The sequence below is a fragment of the Helicoverpa armigera genome, chromosome 25, assembly GCF_030705265.1.
Source record: "Helicoverpa armigera isolate CAAS_96S chromosome 25, ASM3070526v1, whole genome shotgun sequence".
In the NCBI taxonomy this organism is placed as follows: Eukaryota; Metazoa; Arthropoda; class Insecta; order Lepidoptera; family Noctuidae; genus Helicoverpa; species Helicoverpa armigera.
Window position 1 is genome coordinate 2,519,720 of NC_087144.1, and position 25,265 is coordinate 2,544,984.

The window sequence follows — 25,265 nt, forward strand, 5'->3', positions numbered from 1 at the left end:
CTTTACTACTTGGACTACTTTAGCTGCAGCTAATATAGGTGCACCGACTACGGCTATCAAACCTATCTTAGCTGCATCGCCAATACTAATCTTCTTACCAGATTTATCTTTAATCTCTCCGGTTTTACTGTCAACAACACCCTTTTTAATAGCTTCTTTCAAAGTAATTTCTTTACCCGTCTTTGGTTCAACAACCTTAACAGTATCTGCGGGTACTATTCCCTTATTTACAGCTTCCAGTAAATTATCAGCCACCCCTTCCTTGGCAGAAATAACAACTGAAGTATTGGGGTCGTAAATTACACCCGGAGCGACTTCTACAGGCTTCTCAGGTTCAAGAGCTTTCTGTATCTGAGCAGGTTTTTCTTTAGGTTCTGTAACTTCTTTGACTTTGTCAGTTGGTAATACACCTTTGGCAAGAGCACTGTCTTTGTCAGTTCTTTCCTCTTTTTCACTAGGTGGCGACACTTTGTATTGTCTTGTTGCTTGAACATCATCAGGTTCATCTGGAGCTTCTGTGACCTGATATTCTTGTATAACGGTCTCTGTGTAGTCCTGAGGTCCACTTGTTTCTTCAGTAACTACTTGGTATGAAGATGATTCATTTTGTGTTATTTCGACGGTGGTAAATGTGGAGGATGAGGAAGTTATCACAGTACTACTATGTTCAGTAATGAACTCAGTTGGCTCTGACTTGGATACCGTTGTTTTAACTATTCTGGTAATTTCTTTTCCATCGGGAGTTACCTCATGGATTTCTTCGATGGTCGGGCCATCATCGAATTTCGTAAAGCTGTAACCAGGCTTTGAACTCAAGTCCTCTGGTCGTTGTGATGGTAATGTTTGTATATCGGCGGGTTTAACTGTAGTTTGCTCAGGAGCGCTAGTCACAACAGTCGTCTTTTCTTGAACAACAGTTTTACTTTCACTAGTTGGTGTTCTTTCTTTGCCTGGCTGAGACAAGCTGGTAGGTGATTGATCTTGCTTATCACTTGGTACAGCTTCTTCTGCTGTATCATAAATGGTTTTAGTTACAGTAGTTTTTGTCACAGTAACTACTTCTTCACCTTCAGCAGTGCGTTCTGTGAATTCTTGAATCACTGGTTTCTCTTCAAACACCACGTGTTCCATATCCACTGTAGGACTAGGCTTTTCAGCAATATGTTTACCCTTCGTAGTATCGACATCCTTAGGAACGAGTTCTTTAGGTTTTTTAAGAACCTCGGTTACAGTTGTCTGCTCGGTGACAACATCGGTGCTCGGCTGGTCGGGTTTGAGTTCTTGAATTGATTTAGGTTTTTGTTTCAAACGTTCATCTTCAGGCTTTTCATCTTTACTGGTAACAATGGTGGTTTTTTCGACAACCACATTCTCAGTTACGGTAGTATCTTGACTTGCAACTAATTCTTCTTGAATGCCGTATGCATCAGGTTTCTTTGTGACAGTTACAGTCTTACTAACCGTTATCGGTGCTTGTTCTGTTGCTATCGGTGTTTGTGGTGATGATTTTTGTGGTTTATCATCTACTTTTCCAGGTTTGTGAACATCAGAATCAATTGGTCTCTTATCTTTATCCGATGATTTCTTGTCTTTGTCATGCACAACTGGTTCATATACTGTTGTCTTTTCTGAGGTAACAATACGACTGGAAGACTCAACAGCTTGTTCTTGTTTAGGCTGCATTATCTTGCTGGTAACTGACTTAGCTCCTTGTACAACAGCCATTCCAGCTAATACTGGAGCCGCGACAACAGCAATCAATCCCATCTTTGCAGCGTTTTTAATATCAAGAGACTTGCCTGTTTTAGGTTCTTTCAACTTTCCTGTCTTCTTGTCAATTAATCCCGAATTAAGCGCTTCTTTCAAAGTAACTGGCTTTCCAGCTTCTACATTGTAAATAACAGAATCAGGGTTAATAATCTTCTTGTCAAGCGCTTCTTTGAATGTGAGCACTTTGTTTGGTGACTTTGGATCTCTAAACTTCTGCGTTTTCTCATCAAAGAGGAGCTCAAACGCCTCATTAAGGTCCAACATTTCTAAAACTTGCTTCTTTGGACTTGATTTTCCTGATTCTGATGGAACTTCGGTATTCAATAGACCAGTGGTGACGGCTTCAGAAATTGTTACCGTTTCACCAGTCTTAGGGTGTGTAAATGTACCTGTTTCGATGTTAATGTATCCGAGATTAAGTGCATCTTCAAAGCTGAAGTTCGTATCGTTAGTCGTAAATTGTTCCTTGCTTGTTTGTTCATCTCGAATAATACCTTGGCGGCGGGCCTCATCAATAGATATAATTTCCCCAGTCTTGGTATTTTGAACCTCATTTGAGCTCACGAGAACGTAATCAGCAAGAAGTTCGATCATCTTAGTTGTGACTGTGTGCTGAGACGTAAATGTTTCAGTAGTAGTGGTTATAATACCAGTTGCTTGCATATCTGTCATTGGTTTGATAGCTAGAAGACCTTTTTCTAAAGCCTTATCCAATGGAATTACTTCTTTAGACTTGGGATCAGTAAATGTAGCTTGTTTGAGGTTCACAACTCCTTTATCAAGAGCTTCCTCCAGCGTTATCGTCTCTGATGTTTGAGGGTAAGGAATGGCCATGATCAGATCTTTCTTAACAGCATCACCCACAGGTGTCATTTCGCCTGTTAGAGGATGTTTCATCTCTCCTGTATGTGGGTTTATAAGGTTCTTTTTGATCGCAATATTAAGTGTCATGGCTGCTGGCGGGATGTCAATGATGGGCTTGATTTCAGAATCAGAGAACACCTGAGCGTTTACTGCTGATACGAAATCGAGTGGTCCATCACTTGTTTTAACGACATTCTTGTCGTTATCTATAATATTCCTTTCAACGGCTTCCGCCAATGTGATCTTCTTTCCTGGCGCAAGAGTAATGCTAGATAAAGGATCTACAATGTCGCAAATGATGGCTTCCCTGAGAGTTAAGAGGCTTCCAGTTTCAGGATGAACTATTTTACCCGTTACCGGATCAAGAAGTCCCTGCTCCAGAACTTCTGGAATAGTTAGACTCCTAGCTAATGGGATCAATACTTCATCCTGACCTTCAATATCTAAAATACCTCTTTTTATGGCCTCCTTTATCGTAAGAACATCACCTCGAACGGGGTCCACAATTTTGCCTTTGTTTTCATCAATAATACCTTTCTCTATAGCTATTTCAAGTGTAATCGGTGAACCACTTTCATCTTTGTACACTCTTACAGATTCTAGAATTTTAGCTGTTTCTTTATCTACCAATCCCTGTTCGACAGCCTCGAGAGGAGTAACGACATGTTTCCTAAGTTTTTGTAACACTACTGGTTTTTCTAAGACCTGAGCTTCAGGCGTTTGCTCCCTGCCAATGTTAACTTTATACTTAGGCTTAGTACTAATTGTAGACTTGATGATTTGGACCACATCAGTAGGTTTTGTTTTTGTTTTATCAGTGGTTGTAGTAGATTCAATAACTCTTCTATTGTCAGCTGAAAGACTATTTTGAATTGATTCTACTGTAATGAATCCCTCAGAAACTGCCGCTCCGACGGATACGGGTTTGCTGACCTGAGAGATTGTAACTGTGCTTGTACCCGGTACAGTTTTACCTGTTACAGGTTGGACTTCTTGCTGTTTAATAGCAAGAGCATCTTGGTATATTTTGAATGTAATAGGATCTACAATTCCCCTTTCATATGCTACTTCAATAGGAAGCTGTTCACCCGTTTTGGGGTCAACAACCATAGTGATCATTTTGTCTGGTGTAGTAACACTGGATACTTGTGTAAACGTAACACCACTAGAGCTTGGTGAACTAATTACCCTTTGTTCATAATCAGGAGATTTTTCTTTTATTGATAGTTCATATTTTTTGTATGATACTGGGTCAATGAGGCCCCTTTCGTACGCAACTTCAATGGGCAGCTTCTCCCCAGTTTTTGGATCGACTACAACTGTTATGGTAGTTTCAGATGGTAATGTTTTTGTCGTGGTAACTTGTGAATAGGTCACAACACTGGTACTAGAAGTCTTAACTTCTTCAGTTACCTCCATGTCAGGAGTTCTATCCCTAATTGATTCCTCATATTTTTTGTAAGTTATTGGATCTACTAAACCTCTTTCGTAAGCAACTTCCATTGGAAGGTTTTCACCTGTTTGAGGGTCCACAACCATCGTACTTTTAACCACTTGAATAACTTTAGATGCAGCAACTAAAGGTGCTCCAACCACAGCTACCAGACCTATTTTAGCTGCATCAACTAGAGTTATCCTCTTCCCTGTCTTGTCCGTATATTCACCTGTTTTCGGATTGACAATACCTTTATCAACGGCTTGTTTTAGTGATATTGCCCTACCCGATTGAGGTTCAATTACTTTAACACTATTTGCTGGTAGTATTCCGCGGTCTACTGCTTCTAAAACGTTTTCAGATACACCTGACGAGGTGGAAATAACTAAAGCAGTGGCTGGATCAAAGATGACTCCAGGAGTAACCTGAACTGGTTCCAAGGCAGATTGATCTTCAGAAATAGTTTCATGAGAGGGAGTATCATACATTTCAGATATTTCCATCTTGTCAGGCATGCCCGCTACTGACGTTATAGTAATAACTTTTTGCGAGTGTGTTGTTGAAGTTAATTGAATGAAAGTAATGAACCTACGTTCGATTGCCTCTTTCATTGTGATTATTTCAGTTTTATGTTTGTAATGACCGGTACTATCGATAATACGTGACTCTAAAGCTCGGTAAAGCGGAACTTCTTTTCTAGATTTGGGATCTACTACATTTGCAGAGTCACCGTTGACAATATTAATCTTAATAGCCTCCTCCAGATCTAAAACTCTGTCTGTGCCAGGAATAATAAACATACCGGTAGTTGGGTCAAAGAGATTTTGTTGTATAGCTTCCTTTAACGTCCAACCACCGCGTGGTAACTCTATTGTATTCTTTTAATAGTCATAGATGTAACAGTCGGTTCACTAACGACCGATTTTGAAGTAACTGTCCTAATTTCTTGTACCATACCCTCGCGCGGTTGCATTTCATGAATGGCAAAGTCAGGGCTTTTAACAGTTTCAGGCCTACTACTATCTCTTTGCACTTTACCTTCAGGACTTGGTGGTAAATCTTTGATGTAGGACTTTTTCGTAATTTTAAGTTCGACTACTTGGCCGGGTACCAAATCCTTCTTGCTAACACGATCAGATATATGGACAACGCGTGGTTCGTTCTTTTCAACTCCTAGCAAGCCTTCGTCTAAGGCTTGTTGTATTGGGAAGACTGTTCCAGTGGTAGGATCAGTAAAGGTTTGTGTATTTTCATCAATAAGGCCACGTCTTATCGCCTCTGCGAACGTGATTATTGTTTCAGATCTCTGTGTACCACTTGTATTAGTTACTGTTACATAGCGCTTAACTGTTTTGGTAACAGTTTGTAAAGTAAGTGTAATATTAAGAAGCGAATTTAGTAAAGCCGCGCCTTCGGGAGTAATCATATTTATTTCTACAGCTTTGTTGAAAGGAATAGGCCTTTTGGTTGTTGAGTCTAACAAATGACCAGTCTTTGGATCTAGAACATTTTTGAAAACTGCATCTAAAACTGACAATTCCTTACCATTCTCATACACGCCTATCTTACGATTAAACATTTCTAAAACTTCAGCCCTAACTAAAGACACCTTAGTGCAGTCTTCTAAGAATACCCAGTCTCCAGTTTCGGATTTAAGGAAAGTCTCACCGTTTACGTATTTGAGATTGCCTTTGCTCAGAGCAATGTTGAAAGATACAAATTCTCCTGTTTTTGGATCTTTGAAACCGTCTATATCGAAAATGGATCTTTGTGAAACAGAAGTTATAAGGCCACGGTCTACTGCCTCAGGAATAGTGCAAATTTCTCCTGTCAGGTTATCACGGAATTTATTGTCGTGTAAAATTATTTTGCGCCTAAAGCCTCCGACAGTGTCAAGAGACCACCTGTCGTTGTATTTGTGATGCATTTTACGTTATCGCTATCGAGAACGCCTGCTGAAATAGCTTCAAGGATGTTCAAAGGAGCTCGATTAGCAGGGGATAGAATCTTACCATCGTTGGTCATAAGATTGTTGTCGCAGACGTCTTTGAGTGTCATGGGTTTGCAAATATACCGCTTGATTGCCGCGTCTTTGAAAGTAAGTTTTTCTTTAGTTACTGTATGAATGTATTTAGAATGTTTAGTATTTATTATATTCTTCTCTATTGCTTCAGCAAGCGTAACTTTAGTATCATTTTTAGGATCAACTACTTCCCTAATATTAGGATTAATAAGTTCATTTTGAATAGCAACGTCAATTTGGTATCTATCGCCCGAATTCCTATCCAAAATCCAACCGCTATTATCAACTAAATCTTGACTAATTGCGTCAGACAGACACAAAGCACTCGATTTTATTTTGATAATCTCGTTATAAATGAGGTATCCTCTTTGATAGGCTTCGGCAATAGTTATGTAGCTTCCATTTGGTAGTCTGTATAGACCTCTCTGTAAATCAACTTGTCCTCGATTCAATGCATCCGAGATACTCATTCCTTGTGATGACTGTTCGCCTTCAACAGTTACCTTGATTCTCTTCTCTGCAGGATCTGATAGTCCTTGTTCGGCATCATATAATTCTCTCTGTATAGCTTCTAATAATGTGACTTCGTTTCCATCTTCTGTCATACCGCACGGTCCTGTTAACCGTGCAGCAAGTTTAGGGTCTATGAGACCTTCTTGGGCCGCTTGTTCAATAGTCATTGTCTGCCTTGTGTCGGGGCAGAGAGCAACCTTCCGTTCGAACATCAAGTATTCTCATGCTGATTGCTTGACCGACTGTGAGTATTTCTCTAGTCTCGGGATGCAATATACCTTTAGATTCAATAATGTTTGGTCCTTCATACATTCTGTGGACTCGTTTAAGTTTTCTTACGTCAGGTCTGTCATCTTCTGTTATGATTGTTTTGGTTGTGTAATTAGGTGAATTTAATTTGCCATTGGTCATGGATTTAACAACTGGTTGACCGTCTAGCTCGGTTGAGTGTGACGTTCTGACGTATCTGGTTTTAGGAGGAAAGCTTGATTAGTCTTTATTATTACTAATTAATGCATGTTGTCATTTTAATGACTTAATCTTGTATCTAACGAAAAAATAAATAGGAGACAAATGTTTTGAACAGGAAATTCTATCTAACGGTATCTTATCAAATTGTGCAAATTTTATAGCAATAAATGTCACATAGTATCTTCTAATTTATTACTGCATTCAAAAATACATATGAACTAGTTATGTAGATTACTTACTTTTCTGTGGTATAATGCGAAGTGTAGGTATGTTCAGTGGTCAAGTCTTGCATGTTGAACTCTTGGCGGAATGATCGCGCCGACCGAGGCGCCATCGCCTCAACGAGACGCTGAAAATTAAAAAATAAAAACGTCAAATCAACTGTCAAACGTCAATTGTCTATCTATAAGTATGTAGTTGTTTCGTGATCTAAGATAATGTTGGGGAATTTTATAATGGCAAATGAACATAAATCTTATTTTATATTTGCACATAAAATATTGATGGCTCGTTTTTTGTTTGAAACGATAGACTATAGTACCTAGATCTTGAAAGGGTCTATCGTATAACAGATCTATTCACATGACAATAGGCGATTAGTCGTATAAATAAGCAAGCGGTTTTGTCATTTAAGTCGATCATAATTTTACACTTGTCATAACTCATAATTAGTTTAATATGACAAATAGACAAAAACAAAACTCTTGCAAGCGATATTTAGTCGAAAAAAATCGATCATATCTAAACGATATACGATGACAGATAAACCAATTGGCCGTTCATAATGAGAACTGATAACGTCTTATTCAGTTTATTATTTTCTCGATCTAATGATTACGCTTAAATAAACTGTTATAAAAATGCTTAAAATGATTATTTCTTGCTCTTTATTTGGTCCTTTCTGAGGTCTAATTGAAAGTGGTCCAAGAAAACTTTTGTCTTGTGTAGGATTAAGATTTACGAAAGACAATATGTAAAACTTAATAAATTATACAGATGCTTTTGAATTATTGTATTTTTTACAAAATAAATGATGAATGGTATCGATGCATTATACAATTTCATTCTATAACCACTGAAATAGAGCCGGCGAGACATTTTACGGCAAAAACTGGCTGCGAAACACCGATGCTTCGACCGGGGTCATTGACCTCACAAAAGTAAGTTAGTGTTGCAAAACATCGAGTTTTTCATATAAGGCATCGACGACTTAACTGGTATTATTTGAGGGACTGCCCAATACAGTCGAAAAGACCAAAAATATTGGTAAATGTCTTAAATGTAACGACCCACATTTTCACCTGTTTAATTGGCTGATAAATAGTTTTATCGTTATAGAAAGTATTGGCAACTTGTTTTAAATTTCGAATAATATTTTATTAATTTTTCAGCTATAAGTTTTGCTGTTGTTTCAAAAGTATCAAGGCAGGTCAATCATACATGTTTGTACAGGTATTCAAAGATGCGCAGTCACGTGCGTTTAATGCATTGTCCGCATTGGATCAAACATTGGTTCAAATCACAAATATTCGACGCAATAAACCAATATAGTAGGATACCAACCCGGCACTCGTACGCGAAGTCATACTCGTAGTCCTCCTCCATTTTAACACAATTTATAACACAACACTATAGTATATTATTTATAAGGTTCACTTAACACATACATGTCTTACAATGTACACTGCACTTCATATTATAACATTTACATAAACTATTATCATGACTAACGAAATTAACCTACAGTATAGCTAAAGAAAATAGCACAAGTTTTATTTTAAACAATATTTCTGTTTCAACAACAAAAGAGTTTTTATAATTTAACAATCGCAAGCCAATTTAAAAATACAGCTATCCGCGAACCCGGCTGGTTGGAAACTGAATGAAAGCCAAGAAAACCGTAAATTGAAAAAAAATATCGCCGAATTCTAAATTTGAACCATTTCGTAATGGCATCCGAAGCGTCTAGACGTCCCGTGTGATTGTCCGTGCGGTAATTTTCATTAATTACGTGTGTTGTTTCATAAGGAATTACGAAACAGCTGTTTGGGTCGATTTTGAGGTTAGGAAAAGTGACTGGCCGATTCAATACTACGGAGGAAAATTTGAGGTCGATGCGCGCGCAGCCGACCGCGCCGGTGCGACGCCCGGGTAATCTTGACACTATGACACGTATTTTGGAAACAATGTGGTGTATTTAGTAATTGTTACTGATATTACATTGTCTGTTTACGCTAGCAGCGAATATTTATTAGCATTATGTCAGCGATAATGTGTATATTTGTATCTATTCAACATCAAATGAATCACAACATAATACGCCGATTCGGGTCATGCTCCGTTTCAAGGAGACAAAATTTCGTCCCCTCTCAAGCGTAGTATACACGGTTGCTTCCCGTAGTACAGTAAACTGCACATTAGTGGTAACTGTCATGTACCTTAACTCAATAGTAATAAGTACGATTTTTCTATAAAACTGTTACCACTGACCTGAAGTTGACTGTACAAATTGTGTACGTACATAAACAGTACATACTGACCGGATTATGTATGCGATAGTAAATAAAATACTGCAGTCTTGTTTAATAGTGCAGAACGCATACCAACACTTTCGCGTTGCAGCGTGTGAACAGATGTTTCTTCGAGGAAACAACTAAATACATACGGATTACATGAAAACGTATATCTAGACACACGGCAGTGTGTCCGCCAAGTTCGAGCAAAAAAAGCGACACACCGGCCGTGGGTTATATTACACGAACCATTTCGGGCCAAATTCGACCCCCTGTAACTCAAAATCTATTTTATTTACGCATATCAAATTTCTAGTATCTGTTGAGACCCCCTCACTTATCTAAAATACAAAATTTCATTAATATACCTATTGTAGGTCTTGAGATATTGACGTCAGAAAATCGCTATTTTTACTATACACTCACTGACTGATTCACTTATTCACTGATTCACTGATTCACTGACTCACTCATCAAAAACCTAGACCACTTCCAATGGTCGTATTGACTTGAAAGGACAATGGGCACAAATATATGGGACCTGGTATACCCCACCAATAGGAATGTCATATATATCATTGGATAGGCCTTTTTATGTAGAACAACATTTACTATGACAGCTTTGCTGAAATGTTTGTCCGTTCTGAGATATAGATCAAAAACTGTGCAAAAGTTAGAACTAAGTAATCTATTGATACCTCAAGTTTTTAAAGGAAAAACTTAGTACTAATAACTTTAAGTCTTGTTTCAAAGAAAATCAGATTACAGATTGGTCAGCATTAGTTTTCAGATTGTTTTTTATCTATATCTCAGAACGGACAAACAATAGAACAAAGCTGTCATGGTAAATGTTGTTCCAGTTAAAAAGACCTATCCATCGATATGTGTGACTTTGCTATTGGTGCGGTTTCTCATTACGCGCAATATCCAGTTGGTACAATAAAAGATTCAAATGCTACATAATAGTAACAATTATGGACCTTAACGGGTACAGCAGGTAGAACATACAAGACTTACACTTAGTAGTTCTTAGATTTTCCTTTAAAAACTTGAGTTATCAATAGATTACTTAGTTCTAACTTTTGCACAGTTTTTGATCTATATCTCAGAACGGACAAACATTTCAGCAAAGCTGTCATAGTAAATATTGTTCTACATAAAAAGGCCTATCCAATGATATATATGACATTGCTATTGGTGGGGTATACCAATCTGCCCATTGTCCTTTGGCATGGAGGTAGGTCTTTATGTCAAGGTAAAGGAAAAAATCTGAAAATGGCCAAGTGTGAGTCGGTTTCAAAATAATGAAGGTGTAAAATACCCAGTGTAAATTTATACCCCTAAGGAACTAAAACGAACTAAATTTATCTATATTTATATAATATATCTTCGAATGGTCGTACCGATCTGAAATTCGTTACAAAGGTTTGTATTTAGTCAAAGTAAAAATCTGAAAACGGCCAAGTGTGAGTCACTTTCGAAAATAACGAATGTGTAACTTTGATCCACGAACATAATATATGATAACATGTCATGTCAGTCAGTTGGTAAATCTAGTCCATTTAGTTAATCTAGTTCATTTCTTTGTAAGAAGCATAGTGCATATTTAAAAATCTGAAAGATAGTATAAATGAGACATTTACTTAACTAACTTAATCATAAGAAAAAAATAAAATAAACAGCCTTACAAAAATAAATCCCACCCAAAACAAAATGTGAAAGACTGCCAAGTTCGATAATATAGGAATGCTTCGCATATAAAAGAAGTGAGATCTGAATAAGTACCAAGTTCCATACACATACCTCAGTTAAAAATAGTTACTTTTTAATGATGATTACTTGGCAAGTTTTAATAGAAAATTAAATACTTGATTCATTGCGTTTAGTAGGTTTATAACAAGGTGTATGAAAACTTGCCAAGTAACATCATTAAAAAGTAACTATTTTTAACTGAGGTATGTGTATGGAACTTGGTACTTATTCAGATCTCACTTCTTTTATATGCGAAGCATTCCTATATTATCGAACTTGGCAGTCTTTCACATTTTTGTTTTGGGTTTACATTAACGTCGACAATTTTCAGTAGAAGAAAAGGACGATGGGCGTTTTGGTACCCTGTCCAACAGTGTTGATTCTAGTGCCATTGCGTAGGTCTTGGCAAGGCAAAAAATGTTTACTATGACGACTAGTCCCAAATCTTTGTCCATTTCGCGTGACATCGACTAATAGAATGTGTAATGTTCATAAATCATCAACGTAGATGTAGTTCTTAAATCCAACTGTATGGAATAAAATACTGGTAAAGTAACAAAAAACAGGAATTTGGCTTTCTTAAAATGTTTGCCTGCCGACTGCTTTAAAAAAAGACTGTGTAAACCTTTGCAGTTCACGCAGAACTAGCTTAGGTATGTATTTGATGAAAGTCTTTCAGTATTAACAATAATAAAGATTGAAAAGTCAAGAGGCGATGTTAACATAGTACATATTACGACTTAATCTTGCTCCTCAAGAGGTGCTGAGATAACGATGATTTTCTTCTTATAAAAAGATGAATAGAAATGTTTTGAACTTTTGTCAAATCAGATGACGATTGTGTTTCCGTAGTATGACTCCATAGACTATTACAACTTTTAGATTATAATAAAGTGTATCTCAAACAATGTAAGATGTCTATTAACTGAGTTTAAAATTATTACACTGACGACATATGCCTCTTAATGAATTTGCATATATGGATGACATACTTGTTTCTATGTCAATTCAATTTTTATGATTACTCGGATCGGACAGCTAATTGAGGCAAGCCCCATAGTTTTTATTATTCTTCACGTGAATACCTTTCTAATGATATATCACACGTTACTGTTGGAGCGGGTACCAAATCTCATACAAAGTGCCCATTGTCCTTTAATCGCAAATCTTTTTTGCATAAATAAATGCAATATAATGATGATAGTCAAGTATGTTATCAAGACCTCCAAAGTAATAAAGATGAAATCATCGATATAGAACAAGAAACAACCAGTATCAGTAAAGAAAATGGTCAGGACAAGACTATTCCACATTGAAGTGCAAGAAAGAGATAATACCATACATTCAGTATAACTCTATTTCTGTCTCACGATCGAAACTGAATCAGTTGAACACTTCATATTACAACTACAGGATTTGAAACGCGATGTAACAGAGGTACTGAGTGTAGGCGACGGTTAACATAATAAAGATTTAGAACTAGGTGTTATTGTAGTTTGTTCACCCACACACGATGGCAAAATGTCGATACAATCCCTACTAAATTATAAATGCGAAAGTAACTCTGTCTGTCTGTCTGTTACGCTTTCACGTCTAAACCACTGAACTGATTTGAATAAAATTTGGTACAGAGATAGAGTTGACCATGAGAAAGAACGTAGGATAGTTTTTATCCCGGACTCTTGGAGAATTCTCTTGGAAACGCGATATAACCGAACTTGATGGGGGCAAAGCCGCGGGCGGAAGCTAGTACGATATAAAAGCTATACATACTCGTATAGAAAGTCTAGCTAGGGATTGTGTAGACATCTACATTTATCGATAGTTTTCAGGTGGGATGTCTCTAGTCCTAATACACTACGAACATAAAGAACAGCTGTGAGTCATTTTGGATGTCAAGTTCAGTTACTATTTGCTGATTGAAGTGTCATGTAAATGTCAATCTTTGGAACAATGGTACCTAATGGTTATTATGATGAAAGTAGTTTCTTACGTTGCACGGGTTTGGATGGAATCGGCTCGTGAATACAACATTATTGGGATTGAAAATTTAATTGAGACTTTCTGAATTACCATAAAATGCAAAATTCAAAAATATGACTGGGAATATAAACTCTCTTCCTGCTGTTTAGTAAGATCTTCCATATAGCATAGTTTCAGATAAACTTTGAAAGAATTGCACATATACAATATGAAGGAAGTTAAGTCTATAGAGGAAGTCTTTGAAGTAATTTTAGTTTTCACATTAGGGCCAACGAGACCGGGTAAAGTTACGGAAGATCCTGTTAGGAGAGATTGCAAGAATTTAAAACCAGACGAACTTCTACAGTGTTGCAATCTACGCGTACTCAACTTCATAGGATGTAAATTTATAGGATCGTAATAAATGATGACGCGATTCATCAGTATAACCAAAACAAAATATGAATAGGCATATATTTCCAGAAAAATCTACACTAACCATTTACTATTTTGGCAGCTATCCACAATAAGAGATCATCAATCAAAGATGACTAAAACGTTATAAAAAAATTGAGTACAACTAAAAATCCATCATCTTACACAGCATATAAACATATTGATAGTTTATTTTAACTCATAGATTAGTACTAAAGTAAATATTTATTGAGACGAGCAGTATCCACTTTAGTAAGTTCTATATTTAGTTGTATGAGTATATGACTAAGGTGTATCGTAAGAAGTAAAAATAAACTGGTTAAGTAATGGCACATTATACTGTAGGTACGGCGTTAGGAAAGAGAGGCCAAAGCCAAGACTACTTCGGAACCAAGTCATTTTATTCACCTTGAGATGGGCGAAGTAGTAAAACTTGTATGCTAGTGTAATTTATGAATGAAGATCTCAACATGGACGGCATAATAAAAATATGTCTCTCCAAAAATGAAGTGATGTGTGTGAGTGAACAAGATGAATAACTGTTCTTAAAGTGTGAAGCAAGACTTCAAATGACCAAACTAACATTGCAAAACTTTGCTTATAAATCCGATCAAAATAAAACAAGAGCTCCAAAAGGATTAAAACCAAAAGTATCAAAACTATCCAATCCAACTGTCGAAATACACGACGACAGTAATAAAATATTCTGACACATGATCGACAGCTCATTCGTCAAAGTTGGTTCAATAAATATGACGTATACCAAATCGTACTGGTGACAAAAAATAAGACGAGAAATGCATAGTGTTGCAAAAAAACCGTTTTTTTTCTAGTGTGAAAAAAAACCTTGAAAAAAAACCAGATAAAAAACAGTTTTTTTTCTGGGCCTTGTTTTTTTCAAGAGTATAATAACTCTTAAATTGTTAGGGCATTTACCGTTAAAGATTAATACTTAAGGTTACATAATAGAGTCTCAGGTTTATTCTTGAATCTACGGTACTTTTCTGATAAAACAGAACGAAATTTCATAAAAATATTGGCAACATTCATTTATATTAACTCAACGAAAGGGAAATTTTGAAAATTGAACTAAAAAGTAGGCTAGAAAAAAAACCAAATTTAGAAAAAAAACAACGATGCAAAGTTTTTTTTCATGTTTTTTTTTCAATAAAGTGAAAAAAAAAAAATCGTTTTTTTTCATTTTACATCACTAGAAATGCATCACTAACCGCTATTCCCATTTGCTATCTAGAGATAGAATTTTGACATTGACCCTTTACAAGCAACGTCAAGTTCCTAACTCTAGTAGCCCAAACGGCAGATAGATTTAATATTGGGATCGACCGTGAAGGAGTAATAAAGATCAATAGAAAGTACGGACGTTATGAGGAGCGGGGAAGCAATGTATCTATTCTGAGACCTATAGTTGGTCATAACAAAACATGGCGGATTACATGTGGGCAGTAGTGATAAAGGATATTGCACTTTGAAACGTCTTAATCTTTATTATGCAAAGCAATTCAGGATTATAAATGATTATCTTACATACGTTAATGATGATGTTATAGAAGGAAGTGACAAAATATGCGAAAGATTATTTTTTATATGCAGCATACTTTAAATAACATTATGAAAGGTTAAAGAAATCTGTTCAGGATTGACCTTTTGGAGCCTTGTAAGATGGATAAAAATATACATGAAAAGCCAAAAAAGGTACGACTCCAAAAAGAGAGACCTGTCATACAACAACGCAAATTCGTAGAAAAATTGGTAAAACTTATGTAAACGCGACTTTAGCAGAAAATCCTCGCAACAGAGGTTAGAGATTTCGCATTTCTATAAATATTTCGCGTATCGATCGGGATACACTTCGTCTATTTATATTATCCGTTCTGTTTGAATGAATGGACAGTGTATTCTGTGTTTACGTTAGTTTTAATCAATGGCAGTGGAACATCAGTATTCTGACGCGGATGCTAGTGCATTGATAATTTTAGATTCTTCGTTTCCAAAGTTATTTTCCTCGAATCGACCAGGTACGTGATTAATTTCATGCCAATATACAATCTTGGTAAACCAGATTTTCTTCTAATATTTATTGCTTTAATTAAAATTAACTCTGGTCAAGATACACGTCATTCGAGTATTAATTAGTGATTCATAATAATTATTATTGAGGAGCAAATTGGTTATCATGGTAATCAAGTCTCTGGGCTACAATAACAGCTTAATTACTAACTGTTGAACCAGCCATTACAATAATTATTTGTCTTGCATACTGACAGGTGCGTATTAAGTACTTCCTTCCACACATTTACATTATAAATATTAATGAGCTCGTATTGAAGTTTCCAAAACATTGCTCATTTTCTCAATTTAATCACTATTGATCCAGAAATCAATTGATGTATAAAATTGTGTATAAAAATAAACATTTTCTTCGTAAACAGAGCGTAAAGAAGAAAGCGCTATCTGTTTATTAGATTCTTACACGTAAACATTGTTAAGATAGGCCGATGTTTACTTAATGATACAATTAACGCTTCTACACTTTATTAATTACTACATATTTCCAGAATGTGAAAGAAATAACAAAAAACACCCGTAAAAGAACCAATAGCATTTTTGAAAGTGCTTATTTACTGGCCCCAAAACAGTGCCTTGCGGAACTCAATCCCATTTATAACCAAGATGTATCGATATGTTCAAAAAAACACAAAATATTTGCTAGCAATAAATCACATAATACCACACTACTAACATAATTAGCGCTTCCTAACTAAAAAATGATGTTTACCTTGTCAGGAGATTAGCAACACAATCGAACGCCTACCTTGGTTCAAGATTTTTATTTTAAACTTTAACACGTTGAATTTAAGTGTGATTTTAGAATAGAGAGCAGAATCCTAACGTCTGTTAGAGACAAATATGTTACATCAATAACATTGATTTGTTACCCATTCATGTTGTTGCAGATTTTAGAGGATGTTACTGACAACATCTTAATAATTCATGTGAAATAGCTACTTGAGCTACTTGTGTTCTGTAACAGTTGAGTGTCAAAATTAGAACATCATGAAGTATTTGGTGAGACATTTGAACTGATCTTCATTATTAAGCTTGACTATGAATTCCAAAATGCATTTAACAAAACCAAAGTTTTGGTACAACAAGATTAACATTTTACCAACAGCATGGCGGACTAAACAAAAACGATATACTTAAGCCTTATAATCGATTAACTCGAAGCGCTATTATATCAAATAATACTAATTAAAAGAAGGTAAACTAAATACTTGAACTGTTACTCACTGAATTACTCATAATTCATTTCAGTTGTAATTTAAAAGTTGCGTGTACAAAACGTAATGTAGCTTCGAATTTTATGTACTCAACTACTCTAGTTCATTGACCTATATTAGTTTGAAGAGCAGCTTTAAATTCAAATGTTTCTACAAACAATAAATATAAATCTTCCATTATATCGTTACTTTACGCAATAACGGTTGAAAAGTCAGAATTTTGCGTGGGAGCAGAAAAATTGTGTTCAATTTTTATTGAGCAGACGAAATTATTGTAGTGAAATATTTAGGTTGTTTGTGTAAATACATATACTTGCAATCATAGACCACCCATTTATCGTACTTATTAATATTATGTTCCGATATGTTACAGGAATATTTTGTTCCAAAATTACTTATAGATTCAGCTTTGTCCACAGGTAAATCGATTATTCCATCAGACAGTTTGTGTTTGACCATTAACATAAAAAAACTAGTCTAGCAATAATATCACAGGTGCTCACAACAATTGAAACAATAACACGCGACAACCTTGGGGAACTAGAAAATAATTTCAGTTCTAACACTAGAAATGCCCAAACTAACCTTGGATTTGAAACGGTCCGTTAACGATTATACATATTACATGCACTCGTATTGAAAGGTGATGATGGAATGGAGATTAGTCATAATAATTATGGTGCTGACCTTGCGGATTACAGAATTAAGGTTAAAAATTTTGATGCTTTTCTCACAGTAAAATAATTACTATAATAGTAAGTATATCGCATTGATCTTGACGGTGTTATATTGAAGTTCAGAAAAAATAATCAACAATAAATAAAAACATACACAATCATAAAAGACGATAAAGATAACGCCGTAAGCAAAACTATCACAGAATTCAGAGCACGCGTGAAACCCATTAAGAAAGCTGAGAGGCGTCAACAAAATGACACTAACTTCGCCAACATCTCAACATCAAGTACACAGATAATAAACAAACAAATAACAGAACTCACGTAGAAGAAGCAAAAATAATCCATATTTCACAAGCAGAAACGACGATAGTCGCGCGAATACTATCTGAGCAACAAACTGGATTTACAGATAAGAAAATAATTATCAATTTATCGAAGAGCGAATATCATTTAAATGGTTTTGGAGCGACAAATGTCGTAGTGTAAAAATAGTGGTTTTGGCACGTGTTCTGAACCAAATCCGTTTGGAGGTGGGTGCCAAATGGCATCATGAATGGCTTTCGAAGTACGGGCGAGCAGGCATTGTCATATGCAACAGGGATTAGTTTGGGAATTATTTTGGGGGAACTGTATAATGGGGTCAGGGTTTCCGCGTTGTCATCTTTTGGAAGAGACAGTTTTTACAGACCGCGTGAACTCGTAGTAAAGAATACGAATAGGATTCAGCTAATACTATTACTGGACTTGAAGACTAGTAAGGATTAGTGGCGCCATCGCTGCTTATAGCAATCAATCATACTCTAAGCTGACTAATGTCTCACTATAAGTTGACTGTTATATTCCAAGCTAGCATATAAATTATTTTTGCAGTCTTACTGCCTTAATACTCAGAATTGTTCTGTTCAGCACGTGCTAAAGTGATTTATTCACCGCATAATAGTCGGTCCCCTTCAGTGCTTATTGTGTCACCTTCATTAATTCAATGACCTACCTCTTGAGCGCTGAGGTAACTCCATTTGGATACAAATAAACACTAGCTATGTTAGTGTATTTATAGGTCTTTTTCCTTAAAAGTGGTTCAATAAAAACTAGTTCAACGCAGTCTGCATTTGTAAAAATCAACGGAAAAAATGTATTACCATTAATGATATTTCAATTTTATACATTGTGTCATCAGTACCGAGTATTTTAATAACTCCGGGAGCAATTCTAAGAGTTGATGATGTGATAATCGATTGAATAAAATCGATCTTCAACATAAAGGCACGACTAAATTGCTTGAAGAAATCGACAAGCAGAATATAAAAGATAATAATACTGAACCATCTGAACACAACAATTGAGGAAACAAACCCGTAATTGACCAAACACGTTTAGCCGATGGAAAAAAGGACAACAAAACTATAAATAACATTACGAATAAGGACAAGGGGACAATGACGTAATGATTCAACTACTATTTCAATAAATATAGGTACAAGGTGAACTGATTGCAAATTGTTTTGAATATTAATGAAGTTAAGTGAGATAATGATGAGAGAGTAAAAACAACTAAAAATAGGCAGGTCAAAAAGGAGAAAGAGGTATCGCGTTGCCCGGGTAACTGGGTTGAGGAGGTCAGATAGGCAGTCGCTCTATGTAAACCTCTGGTACCCATCTACATGTGGATAGACAGGAAGCCGACTCCGACATAGTTATGAAAAGACTAGGCAGATGAGGTGGAATCATTCGGATGACTTATGTGGATCCAATATAGTATGAAGGCTTTCTCTGAGTTCTGGTTTATAAGCCTCAAACAACCATAGTATAAGAAAATATTGCAAAAACATAGGGGCATTCCCAGATGGGAATTATTTCCAGGGGATTATACATTAAGATAAGACATACATATTCTAGAATAACACTTGAAAGATAATGACATCAAAGAATATGAGTAATGACAACTAAAAGGGGACCCTTGTACACAGTCTTACTTATGTAGAAATAAATGTCAAGGCATTGGCGCCTATGAGTAAGCTGTCCTTTGACATTGAAAATAAATGGTTACATAGTTACGTTAGAATGTTTTGGAGGCTACAAAGTTGTATGCTGATGTAGTTTTTAAAATTGGTGAGGTCAAATAGGCAGTCGTTTCTTCCTCAACGTGGATGGGAAAAGTCTTGGCAGATGAAGATAGTGTAAATGGAATATTTCCTATCAAGTTAGGGATAAATGCTTTGGCACAGTCAGCATATTATTTTGTCCTTTTACTATTTATTATACAACCTAAGCTTTTAGTCAAATAGAACAATAAAATATTTTTCACTTAACAAATTGTTCGTTCACTAAAAAAGTGTCCTTAATTCAACATTGAAGTCCAAAAATGTTCTACACGACGTAATAAATTTTAACAAAGACTCGATAGATATAAAAGAAACCTAAAACGTAGCATGTCTAGACCAATTTACGAGAAAAATAAAATGGATACAAATATGGTGAACTGTTATAAATTATTTAAACGATGTCTGCAACTAATATATTTAAAGTTATGTTAATTTTATATTCTGAATGCATTTTCCTTATCGGATTTTGGATATAAACAAATGCTTTAGATGCAAAATAAACTAGATTTACACAGGAAGCTGTTGATATATTTAGATTAGTAAACACATATTTTTGTAAGATTTTGTATATAAATTTCCATATATAATTCATAATTTCCCGAAAGATGTCAATTTATAATTTACAACCTGAATTTTAATTGTGTTAATTTTGTTTTTAAATAACCAGTTTAAGTTTTTAATCGATATTGATGAATCCAATTGCAAGAACAAGTATTGATAATACTAAGTGCATTATCTTAATTTCAGTATTACATACTTCTGATATATTAGATAGCACTATCTTTGTGTTATGTCCATGCGATTTTATGCACTACTGTAAAGTAAGGAACAACTATGAATTTTTGTTTATTATAATTCGATTTTTCCTTTACTATTACCCGTTGTTTTAATATGACAGAGCATTCTGGGATGCCGTAGCTACTAAAATATTGTTATTAGGTACAAACAAAGTCACTAAAAGTATAACAAAAGTGATCGTTAAAATTCTTTAATTCGATACTGAGTAATTCAAATGTCGAATTCATCGAGTGCAATTTATTAACAGCTGTTCTCTTTATAAAAAAAGTCAATAGGCCAGACACTTTTCCCTATACTATTCCACGAAGTAGGTATTTGCTTTGAAAACCTATTTGGTAACTATGTACGGACGTTTGTTGGAACTATGAAAGCGTTGCGTTTTTCGTTTACAAAAGGAAACCCAAAACAAACGAATAAACACTTTTTTGTTTCAGACAACCTTGAGTACCTGGCTTGTAAACAAAACAAAAATACTCTATGAGTTATAGCAGTCATTAATGACTACATTTTTTATTTTATTTCATGAAGTTTGTAATAATATGTCACCGTAATAAGGCTAGGCTTTCGAACTGGTTTCAGTCATTTTTTCTCGTTTACATTAATCAAAAAAAGTCGGTTAAGGCCGTCTGTTAACTCCTTAACTTCCATTCTTAGTGCGAATTTCTCGAATGTAATCTTAGTTGTAAATGTTTCATAATCTGTAAACATAAATACAGATAAGGCTAAACCGGCGTTGTAAAATGACAGATAAAGTTGAAAAGCGATATTTTTAGAGAAAAAAAAAAACACATAAAAACTCTTTACACTTAAAAAAAAACACAAGCACAAACTTTTCACAGTTGAAACACTGGCACACAATAATCGCACTCCGAATTTAAAATTCGAAACTGAAAAATCGTATTCCAAAATTCGTTCGGTTCAGTTGAGCGCGGCGTGCGTCGATCGCCGGTCGTCGTTCGCGCGCTACTAAAAAACGGACGTTGTACAGTCATCGTATCAAATTATTGCTATCACGAATAGGTACCTATTCGTTGCAACGTTCCGACTGACAGACAGCACATCTGTACGATCACTTTGTATTTTTGCTAAGGTTTCATCCGATCAAGGTGTAGACAGTCTAATCCTATCATTGTTGAAGTTAAGCATTTGTATAGCAATAAGTTACAGGTTACAGTTCATTGCTTTTTAAGAAAATAATTTAATAAGGAAATAACTTACATATTTAAACACCGTCTAGACTACAAAGTTACTTTACTTTTAGACTACGAATACATTTCAAAATCAATAACCTATCTTTAGTTTTGGGTAGCGACAATATTTTAAGAATCGTCTATACCTATATCGGACTACAATGACCTATTGCCAATTCTGGCAACTTTCTTATCGCTCTTAACATTGCAGGCAAGCAGTTTGTTTTCAAACGTTATCGTTCTAACTAAATCGACCTTGGCTTTTATTGCGGTGACCTCTATAAACCCAACCCTGGTTAAAATATTAAGTCGCGGATCTAAGGAATCAATAGGCTCTGTTTCGTTGTAATTCAAAGTGATAAACTTTTATGGATCAAAATAGGGGCTTGAGCACGATTTGTGTACGAGGTGAATATTGATTTCGCATTAAAAGTTGGTCATGGAATTGACTTTATAAAAGTCTTCATCATCCTCCTGCCCTTATCCCAATTTCATTTGGGGTCGGCGCAGCATGTTTTCTTCTTCCATACTCTTCTATCTGCCGTCATCTCACAAGTAACATTCTTTCTTACCATATCTACTTTCACACAATCCATCCATCGTTTTTTTGGTCTTCCTCTTCCACTATATCCGTCCACGTTCATACTCATCACCTTCCTCACAACATGACTCTCATTCCTCCGCATCACATGCCCATACCACGACAGCCGGTTTCCACGCAGTTTTTCTGATACCGGCGCCACTTTCAAACTTCCTCTTATATACTCATTCCTCACTCTATCCATTCGCGTAACCCCACACATACCTCTTAACATTCTCATCTCTGCCGCATGCAATTGTCTTTCATTCGTCGCTTTTGTGGGCCAGCACTCTGATCCATACAAGACAGCAGGTCTGACCATACTCTTGTAAATTTTCCCCTTAAGTTTAAGGGGAATACGAGGGTCACAAGTTGTTCCCGTTACCTGCCGCCATTTCATCCATCCTGCGTTAATTCTGTGCGTAACTGTCCGATCTATTTCGCCATCGCCCTGAATAAGCGAACCGAGGTACCGGAAATCGGAGCAGACTGGAAGAATTGCGTTATCAAGCGCTATGGCTTCAGGACTGGAGAGGCCGCCGAAATCGCAGAACAAGTATTCGGTCTTGGTTCTGCTGATTTTTAAGCCAACATTCTCCAGTCTCTGTTGCCAACTCCCCAATCTGCTCTGGATCTCAGGTCCGTCTTCACTAACCAGGACGATGTCGTCGGCAAACAGCATGCACCAGGGTGCCTCCTCCTGTATGTCCGCTGTCAAGGCGTCCATAATAAGCAGGAAGAGGTAAGGACTTAAAGCCGACCCTTGGTGCAGGCCCACAGCCACACTGAACTGGTCAGTATTGCCGGCCGACGATCGGACATACGTACAGGACTGCCTGTACATCGCACGAACTAACTCCACATACTTCCCAGGCACACCTTTCTCTTTCATGGCCCACCACAACACTTCCCGAGGTACCCTATCATACGCTTTCTCAAGGTCAATGAACACCATGTGCAGATTCCTGTGCACACGTCTGTACTTCTCACACAGTTGGCGAAGTGCGAAGATGGCGTCCATTGTCCCTCGACCTGGCATAAACCCAAATTGGTTTTGGGTAATTTCACTCTCTTCTCGCACTCTTTTCTCTATCACTTTCTCCCATACCTTCATAGTATGCGACATGAGCTTTATCCCTCTATAGTTGCCGCAATCTTGCACATCCCCTTTATTCTTGAAGATGGGCACTAAAGGGGATGTGCAAGATTGCGGCAACTATAGAGGGATAAAGCTCATGCTTTATAAAAGTCTTATAAAACTTAAATATATACTCAGAAAATAAAGAGGAGATATGTTTTCTTTGTTTGTACCCTAAGGGCTCCGAAAGTACTGAACCGATTTAAAAATTCTTTCAATGCTTGAAAGCTAAGTACACTCTTCCCGAGTAACATAGGCTATATTTTATCCCGGTACTGGCAGTAGTTCCTACAGGACGCTGGCGAAACTACAAGAAAAACAGCTAGTGTGTTATAAAAACACAGTCTGAAGATAGTTAGTTTCTATAGATTTTTTTTTTTTCAATTTTTTTTCAGAACTTTTAAATGTATTTTTTGTGTGACATATCTCCATAAAACTGCATGCTACCTATTAAAAACAAAATGATAAATAAAGTCGTCAGACCTTGACTCTGTGACTTTACTGAGCACATTACGTCACCCAGATGTAATAATTATGAATTCCTCACGCGACCACGCTTTGATAACACTAAATATATTTTTATAGTTTACATTAAACACATATGGGCTTGGTAGGCCGTTTAAACCTGGGTAATATGTAAAGTGAAATTACTAGAATCAAGAATGGGTACTATTGTAATGGAGTACAAATATACGCTTTGATTTTGGTTCTACGAAACTGGGGGTTTATTTTAAGGCATATTCGAGCACAAGGCATAAATCTACATAAATATACTATAACATTATAAAGCTGATTGCCTAATTTGAAAAAAAAAAATTGTGTTAGGTAGCCCATCTATCGAGAAAGGCTATGCTTGGTACTTTTATCCGGGTGTAGAAAGACGCGGTTGAAGCCTTCTATTATCTTAATAAAATTAATCGTCATTTTTATCTTGGCACAAAGAATCTTTGGATCAAAGAACCAATTTTAACACCTAACTTTCGCACACGCATATCACCCAATGTATGTCCCAGCCAAAAAGCCGTTGCAACCGTCTCAAAGCCTGAGCCACGTGGGTGGCTACATGCAATAAGTGGCTAATAACGGTCTTGGTACACCATATTGGTACCGCTAAGAGCCTTACCCCGTACGAAGCGTGGGCGCACATCGTTAACTTGACGAGAAAGCATTGGGGACTATTTATCAAAGATAGTGCAGCATTAATTATTAAATATATTAGATAACGTTAAAGAAAATAAGTTAAATGTTGGTATTATCTATTTAAGAGATATATTTGATGGAAGATTTTCTTTGTGATCTGCTGAATATTTGTGCACTAAAAGTGATATAGCAAAAAAGGATTATATTCATATACCAAATATGTCAAAATTGTTAAAATACAGGCAAATAAGAATTCAGAGATTTCCCAGTTCTAAGTAAACAGCATTAATTGCTGAGCATTACATCATCGCTAAGAATTATAAGAACATTCTATAATTAACGGCTTAAAGAAAGGTGATTCAGAACAAATTGTTGGATTGTTCAGAAGCAAATCCTTTGTCTGTATTTAGTCTTTTTTGTAACCTTATCATAAGCTTTCATTATAATTTTTTTTTTTTTCTAGAAGCCCAGAGGGCCAATTTTCATCTTTTTTGGACTGTTAAAGGTATAAATATGAAAGGTTATTTTAATTTTATGTACTTTTTCTTTTTGAAAACGTGAACAACAGCTTAGTTCATTGCATTAAAAAGTTCTTAC

At 36.0% G+C, this 25,265-nt stretch overlaps 2 protein-coding genes across 2 annotated transcripts in view; both read right to left on the bottom strand.

The window, feature by feature from the left end:
• Nucleotides 1-25,265, bottom strand: part of LOC110381036 (dystonin) — a 206,990-nt gene that overhangs the window by 70,497 nt on the left and 111,228 nt on the right. The window contains 3 exon segments of the mRNA XM_064041470.1: nt 6,596-6,805; nt 6,807-7,071; nt 7,316-7,425. Coding sequence (XP_063897540.1) covers nt 6,596-6,805; nt 6,807-7,071; nt 7,316-7,425 — 585 coding nt within the window.
• LOC135118734 (uncharacterized) lies at nt 4,792-6,077 on the bottom strand. Its single transcript, XM_064041469.1, has one exon. It carries the CDS (start codon nt 5,994-5,996, stop codon nt 4,938-4,940), a length of 1,059 nt encoding a protein of 352 aa, XP_063897539.1. The 5' UTR covers nt 5,997-6,077; the 3' UTR covers nt 4,792-4,937.

Bases quoted from the DNA above. Each gene is read 5' to 3' on its own strand.
- LOC135118734 (XM_064041469.1), bottom strand. From the start codon at position 5,996: ATGCATCACAAATACAACGACAGGTGGTCTCTTGACACTGTCGGAGGC.